Source organism: Rana temporaria, chromosome 3, assembly GCF_905171775.1.
Source record: "Rana temporaria chromosome 3, aRanTem1.1, whole genome shotgun sequence".
Lineage (NCBI taxonomy): Eukaryota > Metazoa > Chordata > Amphibia > Anura > Ranidae > Rana > Rana temporaria.
In genome coordinates, this window is record NC_053491.1 from 376,744,750 (window position 1) to 376,760,730 (window position 15,981).

At 45.8% G+C, this 15,981-nt stretch overlaps 1 protein-coding gene across 6 annotated transcripts in view; it reads left to right on the top strand.

Annotated features, from left to right (window-relative positions):
- The window catches only part of ITPR2 (inositol 1,4,5-trisphosphate receptor type 2), a 499,601-nt gene that overhangs the window by 228,531 nt on the left and 255,089 nt on the right, over positions 1-15,981 (top strand). For 5 of the 6 annotated variants that reach the window (XM_040345602.1, XM_040345605.1, XM_040345603.1 and 2 more), the window contains 3 exons: positions 8,893-9,080; positions 11,957-12,095; positions 15,498-15,555. In XM_040345602.1, the coding sequence (XP_040201536.1) occupies positions 8,893-9,080; positions 11,957-12,095; positions 15,498-15,555 (385 nt within the window). The remainder of the gene's footprint in view (positions 1-8,892; positions 9,081-11,956; positions 12,096-15,497; positions 15,556-15,981) is intronic. The other variant, XM_040345604.1, reaches the window with a different exon arrangement.

The following is a 15,981-nucleotide window of genomic DNA, read 5'->3' on the forward strand; positions in this document are numbered from 1 at the left end:
GGTTGAGGACTGTAATGTGTGGGGGGGACTGAGGACTGTAATGTGGGGTTATGATATAAATAGGGGCAGAGGACAGTACTGGTAATGGGGGTTGATGTTAAGGGAGTGTGAGAACATTACTGTGGAAAGAGTGGAGGGGGTGATGTAAAGGGGGAGCTGAGGACACTCTTTAAGAGGGGATCTTGATGTGAAGGGGGTTAAGGACTGTTATGTGCACTGGGGACTAAGGACGCTGATATAATAATGGGTTAAGATCTGTGCATGTGCATTAGGTGCACACGTTGTGGGTGGATTAGCCTATTTTAATGGGCTGCACTACCCACAAGAAACAAAGAGAAAGAAGTCCTTGACCTTTTTAAAAAAAAAAAAAATTGCACCGCACCAAGCTGCATTGTGCTGCAGCAACAGAGGTCCGACATGATATTCAGACCTCTGCTAGAAGAAAATGTTACTGACCGGACCTCGGCGAATTGTAATTCAATACCCCTGGTATAAAGGGATAAGGCACAGGCAGCGCCATCACCCCAATCTTCACACATTTTCTATCACATTCACCTACCCCTTTAAGGCCTCATTCACACGGACGGACCGTTTGGGTCCGCATGTCAGTTTTGGTGGCGGACCTGAACGGCCGCTCCATGCATCTCTATGGAGCGTCGGATGTCAGCGGAGACTTGTCCGCTGACATCCGACCCTATCCGATCCGCTAAAATCAGACGTATGGGGGCCACGTCCCCATCCATCCATGCGGATCGGATCGGGTAAGATTTGATGAAAACGGACATGCTGTCCGTTTTCATCAGATCGATCCATAGGGATACAGCGGTGCCCGACAAGCCCCTCCCCGCTCAGTGAGCAGAGAGGAGCTTGTCATCTGCGGACTGATCTCCCGCTAAGCTGACGGGAGCAGGCGGACTCCGTAGCGACGGAGTCCGCCTCGTGTGTATGAGACCTTAGGGGTCGGGTTTCCAGGGGGGCAGCAGCCCAATTCACGGTCCTAAGCGCAGGCAGATTATTGTTTTTTATTTTTTCAAATTACACTTTTTTTTTTTTTTTGCATTTGAAAAGGTAGGTGCAGAAAGGGGGGGGGGGTTGACCACGGAATGGTGTGAGAGAGATTATACAGTCCAGATTACAATTTGCTGGGGCAGCAAAGGTGACAGAAAGAGGGGGGTGCACCATGCAACCCCCCCCCCCCCCTGTCATCTACCTTTTCTGCCCCTGCAAATTGTAATCTGTATAATCTCTCTCACACCATTGCACGGTGCACTCGACCCCCCCCCCCCCCTCTCTCTGAGATTATTATACAGTTTACAATTTTCAGGGGAAGCAAAGCTAGGTGACAGAGAGAGGAGGGGGGGCCCGGGGGGGGGGGGTGCACCGTTATATGGTGAGAGAGAGATACAGTATACAGGTCAGCATTTCATTAAAATATATTTGGTCACCTTGTGCTCCAAGGGTGGCGGGCGCCGTTAATTTCTTGTCCTCTCTGCCTCCTCTGCCATGTGACCCTGCAGGAGAAATAGTGGGCGGTGCTGGCGCCGCACAGGACGATGAAACCGATCTGACGTTCGGTTCTCCTTCCCTTCGGCTCCTCCCCTCCCTCAGTCACATGATCGCTCCGCCTCCAGTCCCAGTGAGTCCACCACACAGTGCCGGGTTAGATGCAAAGGACAGTGCGGCGGCGAGCATGGCGGCCGCAACCCGCCGGCGGCCGGCCTGCCGCTGCTTAATATTTGTGACACACGCTGCACGCATGACACTGGAGTGACTGCCTGGCATAGGGCAGGCGTCCACCACCCCTGCATAATTGCAAAGTGCGGCCGCGATGGCGGCCGCAATGGCGTCCGGCGGCCGCCGCCGTGGCCAACAGCTAATACATTTTACTGACAGCAGGCGGCCTACCGGGAATTTTCCCGGTATCCCGGTAGGCCAGTCCGGCCCTGTCCTCCACCCATTTATCCATAGCTGTGTTGGGAAAGTTCTCCAGGTACTCTGGCAGCAGCATCGCATACTACCTAAAGATGAACTCTGCCAGAGTACCTGGAGAACTTTAGTGGATGTGGATTGCTGCATAATATTGAAAAGAGGAGTGGGAGATAGCACCGCCTGCTCTAAGGATGCTTGTGCTTTAATATTGTGCTGCAATTGAAGTAGGGGAAGTACATTTTGTTTGACAAACTATATCTGGCTCGCATCTGGGCAAATGGGAGCAACCTGCCATTGCTTAACCACTTCAGAAGAATTGTCTGCTCAATGACTGGATCATTTTTTGCCATTCGGCACTGCGTCGCTTTAACTGACAATTGCGTGCGATGCTGTACCCAAACAAAATTGACATACTTTTTTTCCCCATAAGTAGAGCTTTCTTTTGGTAGTATTTGATCATCTCTGCGATTTTTATTTTTTGTGCTAAAAAAAAACAAAAAAAGCTTCAAATTTGAAAAAAACACAATATTTCGTACTTTTTGCTATAATAAATATCCCCTCTACACAGCGTAACGACACAGCTAATGTGTGTTCCCCCCTCAGCCAATACACCATTCATGCTGTTCACCAGCTGCTGCAGCTGAGCTGCCAGGTAGTACGGCGATGGGTTCAAGAAAGCTAGGCCCCCATTATCCTTGGACCTCTGGAGTTGCTCCAGAGTGTGCATTCATTCTAGTCAGTGTGAGATATGTTTGAGATGCAGATGGATGTTCTTTACCAAATCTGACAAATTTATTTAAATCAATGTAATTTTCACAAAAAAAAAAAAAAATAGTTTCAGGACCACATAAAACAGACATGACTGAACAGTGTTCCAACTGTGTGTGACTGCTACTACAGGTTTGTACAAAAATGATGAAAAAAAAGTGTAAAAATAAAAAAATATATACAAAATCAATTATAATAAAAAAATGTTTTAAAGTGCTCCTGTCCTCCCATGCTTGCACGAAAACAACTATTCTCCCACACATGTGAGGTATCACCACGAATGTCAGATAATGGGAAATAATTCAAGCACCAGACCTCCTCTGTAAATCTAAAGTGGTAACCTGTAAAGCTTTGCTTATGGATAGTAAAATGTATGTTGTTTGTTGCCTTTGCATGGACAAATTTTGATGGGGGGACACATACCCATTTTTAGTCTTGCCTAGGGCAGCACAAAACTAAAATACACCACTGATGCAGTGGTGTGTTCATTAAATGAATGACCTCTTCTGAATATACTAGTTGTCTGGCTGTTTTTTCTAACTTTGTGGGTTCAGTACCTTATGGGTCCCTGACTCAACCAAAAAAAAGATATAATAAACCACTTCAGACCAAAATTGAACAAATAAAAGTAGTTCATAGTTAAAATGGAACTTCAGTCCTGCTCGGTACAGGCCCCCCCCCCCTCTAGTGTTGCAATTAATGTACATGCGGACAGGACCGGCTTTCCCGTGGGTGCATCTGTGATTTTCTGTGCATGCACAAATACTTTCCTGGAAACCCTGTTTCTAAACTAAATTACATTGTTAAAAGTGAAGTATGTGTTTTTTTTTTTAAATCATACTTGCCTAGGTGGATGCAGCATCGGTCCCCCTCCAGCACTAACACTGAGAACCGATCGCTCAAACACTGCGGACCGCTCAGTGCTCAGAGTTCCGTGAGCAGAGAGCTGATGACCATCAGTCGCTGGCTCTCTACTCTGACCTGAGAGCCCACTGAAGTGCTGAGCTGTGGAGGAAGCGGCCGGCTTAGGCTCTTAGAGGCACACTGAGCAGCTGAGCCAGGTGTCGGTCCAGGCATGTAGGCGGATCACAACCATATAGTCGCGATCTCTCCCGAGCCTTGATTGCCTCTGTGACATCAGCCAACAAACGGTCACAGGAGTGCAGAACGAACTGCACTCCTGTGATCCACAGAAGTACAGCCTTTTCTTTAAAACTAATTTTAAAATTCCATTGGTAAGAGTGAGAGAGGCAGGAGACTGGGCAGAACAAGTTGATATTTAGGATGAAGGTCTACCTTAAGCTGGCCATATGCACATTTCTCTTGTTCAGCCTATGGGCCGAATAAAAGGCTGAATGAAAGAATTGCAAGATTTCTCAATCCAATCCTCTCAAAATACCAGAGCAGTGACAGCACATGATTGGCCACAGATCGAGATTTTGGCCGATTCAACAGGAAACCGATGAAATTCAATTTGTGTATGGCCAGTTTTAGGGTTTACATCCACTTTAAAGTGAATCTGTCCTCAGAAAAAAATAACATGTTCTGAGTATCGAATGGCTATCATTGCCGAATGGCGATTTTCTAGTAGAGCCCCAGTTCTAAAAATCCTTTTCTGAAAGTTGCTATTTGCATGGGGCTAAGCTGCCCTGCTGGTGATTGACTGCCCAAGCAGCAAGCATTGCATTGTGGGAGGATAATGCTAGAAGTGCAGTTGAGCCCCATATGCAGAAGAAGCAGGTTTTACACCAGGCCTGATTGGAATAGAAGTTGGCATTGAGAAAGTGCCTCCGTACCACAACTTTGTTAGTTTAATTTTAGCTGAGCTCAGCTTTTCCCAAACATTGATCTGAAAAGTACCATAATAATCTATAGAAATCACCTCTGATGTCATCTGGTTATTGTCTCCAAAAACTTTTGCCTATTACTTATCAAAACTTGTAACCTGGATGCCTTCACCGCCCCCGGCCTCTGTGCTAATCTGAGAACAATTATAGAACATTTAAATTCCTTCTATGCAATTTTATAGGATCTTAATGATCTCTTTCTCTCTCTCTCTTTGGCTTATCAGCACTTTTTGAACTTCGGGCTGAAAGATTCTGATAAATTTAATTTTCACCGCCATGTCCTTAAAATTCTTCTTTCATTGTCTTACATGAAGGTGTGCGGACAGCACATTGTCCACCGGCTCTTCAGATATCCATATTAGCGCTATTGAGTCGTCTCGGTGGCCCATAAATCTTGCCCAGCGTTTTCAGTGGTAATTTTGTCGTTTTCATTTCTTCTTCCCTTCCTCCTTATCTGCGAGTCTGAAATGGTATGTATTCCCCTTTGTGTGTCGCGGCTCTTATCATATCTTTTCAACCTGAGAGGTAGAATGTGTCACTCATACAGCTGGCAGGTTAATGAGCTGATATCATCGGCAGTGGCTCCGGGGCATCCATTGTCTTGCCAGTCATTAGCTAGCCTTGCATCAAGAACCGCCAGTTCATTGTGCGCTTGAAAAGGCAAACTAGATCGTTCCAGACAGCTCGCTGCGTCGCTTGCATGTCTTAATAGTTTTCTGGGCGCTTAATTAGCCCGAGTTTAAACTGTCGATTTGTATCATGCAGAATACTACTTGGCTTCTTTGGAAAAGATAAAGAGAAAGAAGTTTTCCCTAAGAGCCAATAAATCCTAAAGAAGAACTCCTTCCTAAAGCTGAACCCCAGGTACACATAAAAGACACAAATATTTTTCCACCTTCTTTCTTCCTTCCCCCCCCCCCAATTCAGTGCTGCTGATCCTCTCCAGCCTCTTTCATCCACTTAATGTTTATATGCATTCTCTCCAGCCTCAAATGTACATCATTGTCACTGGCTGTCATTATCACTGGCTTCCTGACAATAGTGGACGATGTCTGAGCAATGCATGCCAGGATGACCGATAGTAGTCTCCACCAGGTGTTCATGTTAGTGGATGACATCACAGTTGGGAGACAATTGTTGCCCCATTGTAGAAAATCACTGAACAATTCTTCTAAATCTGCAGTTTTCATAAAAAAAATAACTGGTGATGCCATGAAGGCCATTGTTCAGGTACTTCCTGTTATAGGGTGACACCAATACATGTTCCTGGTTCTTAAATCACACAGGCTTCCATAAGAAACTACATGTGGTTGTTTCAGTACGTATTGCACAGGAATTGTTTACTGTTGTATAAAAAAGAAACAAACACAAGAGGGCCTCTCCATCTAGGTGTAACGATTTATTAAAAAAGCATAAAAGATAGCACTCAATAGATCAAGGCTTGTCAGAGACCCATATAGACCTCCATAGGATCACCGTGAGGCTGCAGAGGTAAGCAGGCATGTGGCTAGTTGAAGCAAAGGTCTTGAAGAAAGTGCAGCTGTCAAGCTTCAGGCTGGAACATAAGCATCAGCAGCCAGGGCTGGACTGGGACAAAAATTTGGCCCTGGACTTCATCCAGACTGGCCCACTTTCATTTTTCAAACATGCACAAAAACAGTATATAAACTATACGCAATTGCGCAAAAAAACATAAGTAAAGACATTCAACTGTAAGTATAAACAGCTTTTTTTTTCCAGAGAGCCAGCCGTTACATCAGGGTCCCCAGAGAGCCTCCCTTACATCAGGGTCCCCAGAGAGCCTCCCTTACATCAGGGTCCCCAGAGAGCCCCCCTACTTACATCAGGGTCCCCAGAGAGCCCCTCCTTACCTCAAAGTCCCCAGAGAGCCGCTCCTTACATCAGGGTCACCAGAGAGAGGGTGGGCAGTGAGAGATGATGTAATCTCTCTGCTGTCCGTGGCTGCACAGTGAGGGAGATACAGCAGTGATGCAGGGTGGGCAGTGAGAGATAATGTCTTCTCTCTTCTCTCCCGTACTGCCTGCCTGCTCTCCGGCTCCCCCATGCTGCCCGCCGCATGGTTGCAGAGAGGCCACGGCCCAATAGTGGGCCGCGGCCCTTTGGTTGGGGACCACTGGGACTCTGGGCTATGGGCCCCAGATTCAGGGCTATAGCCCCAAAGCCACCCCCTGGCGACACCACTGGCCGTCACTGAAACCAGCCCACTGAGCCATCGGCTCACTGGAAAACTCCCAGTAGGCCAGTACATGCTTGTCAGCGGCTTCCAGAAATGGCAAGAGGGCTGCGACTCCAAACAGCACCTCTTTCGGCTGGGTGATGACACCATGCTGTCATCATCAGGAAACCCGCCCTGAGAAATGCCATACAGCCATCGCTAAAGTGAATGTAGACAATAGGTGGCTGCAAGAGATCATTAGCACTGAGCTGTAAAAATGAATGAAAAAGTTCAGATTTTATTTTAGAAAAGCAGTTTGTGACACACAATGATTTGGTAAACTAAATATTATTCAGTCTGGGTTTACATCTACTTTGAACTTTGCATATAAATCCACTTCGTATACATCAAATTCCTTTTTTCAAAAGCCAGATATTATTTTTTAAAAGTAGCAGTGACATCAGGTCTGTGCAGAGAGCAATGCTGTGGGAGATACCCAGCAGGCCCCACATACTACAGGTTACCTACAGAAAACTACAAGAGGGGGCAGAGACCAGTCTCCCTGCACATGGAGAAAGCAGCAGTGACCGGTCTTTATTATATGAAGCTCCTGCATAGAGGGAAAGTTTTACACTGGATTACTGCTCAGATCTAGAAGAAATATACAAAGCACACCAAGTGACAGCAGGGACTGGTATTTATGGAATATACAAAGCACACCAAGTAAAGGCAGGGACTGGTCTTTATTACAGGAAGCTCCTGCACAGAGGTAAAGTACAGGAGTTGCTGTATCACCAAAATTGTCAATATCACACAGGCACTAAACTTAAAGCTAAACTCCAGGCACAAAAAACCTGCATTTAAATATATTCCCCAATAGCCGCAAATGACAGTATATAAATCTGCCTTGTGTGCTCCAAATCCCCTTTCACGCCCAAATATTACCTAGTAAAAGCAGTGGTGGCATCATCACTGTGCTGTACATAGCCTGTGCAGTAAGCAGAGCTGTGGGAGGGACAGGCTCCACCCACTACAGGCTGTCTGCAGAAAACTACAGGAGGGGGCGGAGACAGACTAGTCATCCTGCACAAGGAGAAAGCAGCATTGTCTGGTCTTCATTACAGAAAGCTCCTGCACAGAGGAAACATTTCACACTGGATTACTGCACAGATCCAGGAGAAATACACAAAGTACACCAAGAGTCAAGTAAGAATGCAATGACTTTTGTATTTAGACAATATTTGTTTATCCCGGAGTCCAGCTTTAGGGAAAATTATTTATGCACTTATGGCCTTCTTTGAGCAGAGATTAGGGGCTGCTTTCAGGTACAAGCTGTGATCTCTCACTGCTTTCTATGTGGGAATTAGGCTGAAAAATAGAGATTTGTCGTTTATATTTAGCTAATAAGTGTCGGGTTATACTTACTTTGTGCCCGCAAGTAGCACAAGATGTCTAGAAATGCTGCTGAACACTGTAGCAAACTGAGCTCTGAATTCTTTACCTAACCCTCACATTTGCTTAAAACACATTTCAGTGGCTTTTCTGCTGAGTTTACATTGTAATGCCAAAGTTTAAAGCTGAACTCCAGCCTTCCCTTTAGTCTTGCGCAGTTGTACAGGCTCATCTCCTGTACTGCAATTGATTACCAATTTCACTGCATACTATAAGGTTCGTACAGTGTGCATTAGAACTGTGCAGCAAGTAAGATAGAACCCACCTAATTTCCTGGCTAAAGGACGTCCGGTATCATCAAACCCTTCCTGCCTGCCTGTCCCTGGCCCATTCCTTTCAATCATTGGATTTAAGGCCTTTCGTTTTTGAAGGCTCAACACTACATTGCATAGAGAAGCACAGAGGCCATACGGTATGTATTGAGAATGAAAAGTTTTTTTTAAATATCAACAGCATGTTGATGAGGGGGCCAGAGAAAGCAATATATGATCCGATTAAATTCAGAGAAAAGAGACCTCTGCTTCTGCACAGAATCTGCAGCATACTGGCTGGGGACAGGCTTTTCTACTCTGGCTGTGGCTGCTTTCTGTGAAGGAGACAAACTGTAAGGCTTTGCACACTTTCTGTTCTGATCTACCCTTATTGTAAAACTTTGACTGGTCTTTAATCAAAAAACTTCAATCTCAAAAAGCTGAAATCGCCTCCATGTTTTGATTTCAGGGAATAACGTCATGAGAACAATCCACGGGGTTGGAGAGATGATGACCCAGATGGTCCTCAGCCGTGGATCTGTCCTTCCCATTGCAGTTCAAGATGTTCAGCCCAGTCTGCACACCAGCAAGCAGACCAGTGACAGCGAGGACATAACTGTGATGGACACTAAACTGAAGATCATTGAGATCCTACAGGTAGGGAACATATAATATGTGTTATCATGGTATGCCATAGCTCAACTGAACTGAAGATCAGTGAGATCCTACAGCTAGGGAACATACACTGTGTATTGATATGTATGATAATATGCCATACCTCAACTTAACGAGCTTCATCCCTGTTGCCTTATTCAAATGTAGTCACCTGGCATGGGGGGTCAATTTAACAACAATACCCATCCCCCTTACAAAGACCACCTAAAAAAGGAAGCAGTACAAGAGTTTGCAACTGTTTGAGGCTTTAGGACAGGTAAGTATTCCTGTGGTTTGAGTTCTAACTCTTTCAAATCAGCCCTGGCTTCTAGTTATTATAATCATGACTGCTTGCTAATAAAAGGTAATTTTTTCCTATTTTATTTTAACTTTACCATTTTGTCCTCTTCTTAAAAGTCAAAGGTGAAAGGTCAGTACATCAACCCAACTGTCTTTCTTATACAACACTGTTATGCTGGATATGGGGGACAATGTATAACAAGGCCAGGAAGTTGACAGGCCTGCACCTTTCAGGCTTCAGGTGACCCCTGACTCTCCAGGTCAAGAGTCAGACTCAGACAAGACAAACTTGAATGAGTGGGTTAAAATATGACTATTTTCCAATGAAACTGTGCAGTAATAGTAATTTTGACTGCTGGGGAGCAACCCCTGTGGGGGGAAGAGCTTAGTTTTTTTAAAAGAGCCCTGACCAAATTGAAGTGCGTGTTGTGAGTGATAATAGGTTGATAATATAAACCATGCACTGGTCTTTAGTGTGCCTCCCTTTCCCCCAAGTAGTGCTTTCATTAGATTGGTGGTCAGTAGGGAGCACCAGTAACATCCTCTCTTACATTAGTGGTCAGTGAGCCCACCTAATATTGCCTCCATTGTAAAGCACCACATTAGTGTGCTGCTTATCATTATCTCATTAGTAAGTACTCCATTGCAACTCTACTAAACAAGTGCCATTAGCAATATGTCCTCCCAGTGCCATCAATATACCCCTCCCAATTTTATCCCCCCCCCCCCTAGTGTCACCCTTTCCCTCCAGTACCACCATTATGTCCCCACAGTGCCACCAATTTATATCTAGTGTTACCATTATATCCCCACAGTGCCACTGATATTTATCCAGCACCACCATTATTTCCCCACAGTGCCACCAATTTATATCCAGTGCAACCATTATGTCATCATGTCCCCTGTAGGAAAGGCTTACCTTCCTTCTACCCCCATGTGCAGAGCAGTGCAGGGAAGTAGCAGTGAGACATAGCTACAACTTTTGCTGCACTGGCCTCTTGCATCGATCCTAGGCACTTGCATGCAATGTCACATACAAATGAATAGGGTAGAGAAAAATTGGGGAGAACAACTCTGCAGAACAGGTAGCAATTTCTTCCCACACCTTCCCTGCTCTGTTCTGCATACGGGCTAGGGGGGAAGATAACATTTCTGATGGAGGATCAAGTCATTAAGTATGTGATCAACACACCACAAGAGTACAATTGACTGGTGGAGGATTGCAGGTGACCTGTTGCCAACCCAGGGTTTAGATTGGCCAAACGTTTTGTTTTTATTTTGGCTATAGAGGATTAGAACCAGTTTGATTTTTTTTATTGCTGTCTGTGATCCTGCTCATGAGATTCACTTTCATTATTTTTCTGGTGATCACTGTCATTGGGACAGAAAGTCATAAAGGATCAAACATTTTACAGTAGTCACCAGTGCAAAAAGTAAGGGCCCTTTCACGCGTACGGACCATATGTCCGCATTTTCATCCGTCCGTTGCGGATGAAAACGGCACATACATGGGTCCCTATATGATTACGGGTGTCAGCGGATGACCTTCCGCTGACACCCGTAATTGTCCGCCTCCGCAAAGATCCGCATTTGCGGACGGAAGAAAATCCTATTTTTCTTCCATCTGCCGGATCGGATGAACACGGACATACGGTTCGTGTTCATCCGATCCCCCATAGGGGAGAGCGGAGGAAAGACAGGGCGGTCCCTGCACAGTGTGCGGGGACCGCTCTGTCAGCTGCCAGCTCAGCGGGGATTTTACGGAGGATCCCCGCTGAGCTTTTGCGGACACACGGAGGCGGATCATTACTGATCCGCCCGTGTGAAAGGGCCTTAAGGCCCCTTTCACACGTGCGGACCGTATGTCCGCTTTTTCATCCATCCGTTTGCGGATGAAAAAGGGACATACATTGGTCCCTATGTGATTGCGGGTGTCAGCGGATGAACATCCTCTGACACCCGTAATCGTCCGCCTCCGCAAACATCCGATTTTGCAGACGGAAGAAGATCCCCATAGGGGAGAGCGGAGAAAAGACAGGGCGGTCCCTGCACAGTGTGCGGAGACCGCCCTGTCATCCGCCGCTCAGGGGCCTAAGAGGAAATTCTCTAATGGGGACATCTGTTGCGGTGACAACTTTCTCAAAATGACCCTCGCTTTGTAAAGATTACCTCTCACTTCCTGTTGTTTCCTAAGAACAGAAAGTGAAGGGGACTCTTTTCAACAGGACACAGACAATAATAGGTAAACTGACAAATTTTAACCCTTTTCTACTCTATTGAAAACTGAACAAAGAGTTTTGGTAATTTGTGCACTTTAAGAGGGAATATTCAGATTCTTGCATAAGAGAGGTCATGGTTGTTTTTTATTATTCACAATTCCTCCCTATTGCCAAGGCACTCTCTGTCCTAATCCTAAACCTAATCTTTCACTCTAGACCTAAAAAACAAATTGCCCTCTCTGCCTTTATTCTATAGACAGTCAGCACAATGTCAGATTGCTTTTGTTTCTGGGAAACGTTTGTTTAAAAGCTTTTATTCTGATATTATAAAATGGAATAACAATCATTTTCTTGCTTCAGTTTATTCTCAGTGTGCGGCTGGATTATAGAATTTCCTATATGTTGTCCATCTACAAGAAGGAATTTGGAGATAATGGAGGCAACGTGGACAGCTCAACAGTTTCAACAACCTCACCACCAGACACGCCGACCCTAGCAGGTGGGTGGAAGCTGTCTGCTGTCATTTAGGTCTTTTCAGTACATAATGGCTTCTCAGCAGAGGCTTACAATTCTTTACTAGACGGTGGCCAGCTCATGCATTTAACCACTGAACAAGCAAGCATGTTTTCCCTGGGTGAGTAAGGCCTCGTACACACGACAGTTTTTCTCTACAGAATTCATCAAGGAACTTGGTGGCAGAGCTTTTTTGCCGAGGTAAACGAGGTGTATGTGTTTCATCAAGAAAACTGTCGAGGAACTCGACGAGAAAAAAAGAGAACGAGTTCTCTTTTTCCTCGACGGGAATCTCAATATCCTCGTCGTGTTCCTCGTCAGGCTGGTTTTCGACGAGAAAAACGTTGTGTGTATGCTAAGAAACCCGCGCATGCTCAGAATAAAGTATGAGACGGGAGCGCACCTTCGGTAAAAGTAGCGTTTGTAATGGAGATAACACATTTGTCACGCTGTAACAGACTGAAAAGTGCAAATCGTCTCCTATCAAACTTTTACTTAACACGCAGTGACATGAGATTAGCAAAAGCAGCCCCAAGGGTTGTGCCAGTGGAATCAAACTTCCCCTGCCGTCGTATGTGTTGTACGTCACCGTGTTTAAGAACGAGGAAATTTGGTCTTGACAGTGTGTACGCAAAGAAAGCTTGTCAAGTTTCTCCACAAGCCTGACAAGGAACTCGTCGAGGAAAACGATGTTTCATTTATGACCAGGTCCTCGGTCGTGTGTACGAGGCCTAAGTACCCTTCCACCTATGGAGCAAGAGGGGTGAGCGCTCATTCACTGGCTTGTCTAGGTGGAAAATAGTGATTGGTTAGGAAATTCATCCCAGCCCAGTGAGTGATTACATGAAAACCTGTATCCTGCAGAAATGGCAGCTTTATTTTTTTAATTATAATAAGGCTCATGGGAGCATCACTTAAAGTGGATGTAAACCATCCATACACACAGTGAAGTGAACAGCCTCAGATGATACCAAATCTCCCTACATAGGTTTTATATCTATGTAGCACTACCCCCGAAGGAGCTGCTGGTTTAGATTTGGGCCTGCTGTTACCTTACTGTTCACCATTCTTGTCCTAGGTGTCCTTCTTGAAGAGTTACAAATGTCCACACCAACACTTGGTTTCTTTTTCTTCAAAGGTTTTATTAAACAAGTTCTGTTAAAGGGATAGAGAGTTAGGGAAGATTCAGGTACCTTGCTTTGTGGATCACGGGTACGTTCTTGGATCCAGAGGACAAATCGTTTCCACACTGGATTCAGCAACCACCGGATAGGCCTCTCTCACTTGCCTAGCAGCCGGTGCGAAGCGCGTTCAAAAGTCTCTGCCACAGACTTGATGAGTGCCGTTGAGTCGTTACACAGTCCTCTGCCACAGGATCATGTAACCACACATGCACTTTGCAAAGTCCCAAAGAAATGACACAGCTCACGGTGCCAGGATCTTTCAGCCAAACCGGCCGCACTGTGAGGTAGATTAGCCAGGATGCGTCCTCTAATTGAATACTCAATTGTTTGGCTTCTTCCTGCAGAGAAGACAGCACAGGACCATCCCTGGACCAGCAGGCCCCAGAAAATCCTGGGCCTACTCTCAGTAGCAGAGCCTCGGGCCAGCAGGCCCCGAGACCAAAGGGCTGCTGACACATCCCTGAGGCCAGGAGGGCCATCAGGTCAGGATCGGAAGACCCCGCCAGAACGGTGTCTGTCCCTTAAGTACCCCTCCCCAGAATGCACAGCGGCAGGGACCATGCCACTGAGCTGCTTCTGGGCAAGAGGCACCCAATACACACAGCCCATCGCATTTCCAACCTTGACTCCTGGTGACAGTGACACCCACAGTCAGGTAGAAGTCGTGCAACGCAGCTGAACTGGAACAGAAACCCATAATTTGGCATGAAATTCTGAGCTAAACTACAGCTCAGATAACTAAATTTACAAATAGCGCCTACTCAACAGGAGCAGGGTGCTACATACAGTATATATCTGCTGTCTTCACAATTGTCTACTGTTTAGAAAGTTCAGATCGTGTCAGGCCCCGTTTCTCGGCAGAATTCAGCCAGAAACTCGATCGGAGCTGGATTCTGCCGAGAAACTCGGTCGTGTGTACACTTTTCACCGAGGAAGCCGACGAGGAACTCGTCGGGCCAAATAGAGAACATGTTCTCTATTTCCTCGTTGTTCAATGAGGAAAGTTGGCCCGCCGAGATCCTCGGCGGCTTCACACAGAACTCGACGAGGAACTCGATGTGTTTGGCACGTCGAGTTCCTAGGACGTGTGTACGGGGCCTTAGGGAATTTTCTCTGTTAACACAGAATGTGATTTCTGGACATTGAGCCAAGATAGCTAAAATTTCTGATTGGGGGAAATGCACACATCCCCTCTCTCCACATAGGCAAAGACTCTCAGGGGTACTTTGTAACAGGGCCAGCTGCCTGCTAATCTATTTATAGCAACCTCCCCTGACAGAAATTTCTGTATCTGATGTGTCCAAGAATTTGTCAGGAGTTATCAGGCTGATAACAGAGGAACTGTTCAGGAGAGATCTATGGGACTTAGCTCTTTGAATAGAGATAACAAAATACTGCAGATATATGTGCCCAGCTCAAATTTCATGAATTGGGTTTACATCCACTTTAAAGCGGGGGTTCACCTGAAATTTGTTTTTTTAAAAGCCACCAGCTACAAATACAGCAGCTGCTGACTTTTAAAAAATTAACACCTACCTGTCCAAGTTGCCGGGGACGTCGGCAGCCTCCACCGCCATCCTCGTTAAGGGAATCAGGAAGTGAAGCGATGCGGCTTCACTGCCCGGTTCCCTACTGCGCATGCGCGAGTCGCACTGTGCAGTTCCCACTGGTCCCCGTTGTGTTCTGGGAGCCAAGTGTTTCCCAGAACACAACGGGGGGTGACGCGGAGGGCCCGGACTCCCGCAGGAGTCTATACCTGGAAGTGGTGCAAATACCTGTTTTATACAGGTATCTGCACCCCCTCCCCCCTTAAAGGTGTCAAATGTGACACCGGAGGGGGGGAGGGTTTCGAAAAGCAGAGGTTCACTTTTGGGTGAACCTCCGCTTTAAGGTAAAGCGGCATATCCATTCAAAATATTTTGAAAGGAAGGCCTCTACTTTATCTATTTGGACTGTTCAGCATCTCAGTTCTCAGAGCCTCTTCAACAAATATCTGCTTGACTATCAGAAAAATGCTTTGAATCACCGAACCATGTGATTACTACTACAGCAGATCAGCAGCTGTCATTGTGAGCAGCTATAATACTGTAAATGTGATTTCACCATTCAAAGTTCCTGTGTACCTTATGTACTGATGGGATACATATATTTTGACTTTTTCTCCAAGATCTTTGATTGACATAAGTTTCATTTTTGTTTTTTAGCAGTTGTTCCTGATATTGATGAAATAGCAGCAAGGGCTGAGACCATGTTTGCTGGAAGGTGAGTTAAAGCACCAGTCCACCTGTACCAGCACTATGTACCATCCAATACCAGTAGAACTACAGCCTAAACGTTTTGCCATTTAATTCATGATAGTGTTGAAGGGTTAGATAGAATGGGGATAGACATCTTAAGGCACAGGTGCCATGTTGGGCATATGTTGGCATTTTCAGTGGCACCTGGAGGATCATCATGTGGCATTCTTGCTCAGACTGGGCTGCTGCAGGATCTTCTGGTGGGCCCATCCTCCATACAAATACATAGGCATTTAAAATGGTTCTAAATGCAGAAATATCTTACCTTAATGTATTCTCTGCATTAAGAAAAAAAAAAAACCTTCCATGTGCAACCCTCCCCCAACCCTGTTAAAGTTACTGAGCCTGATCTCAAGCCAGGACTGTGCCAGAAAGCAGCGTCTCACTCTGC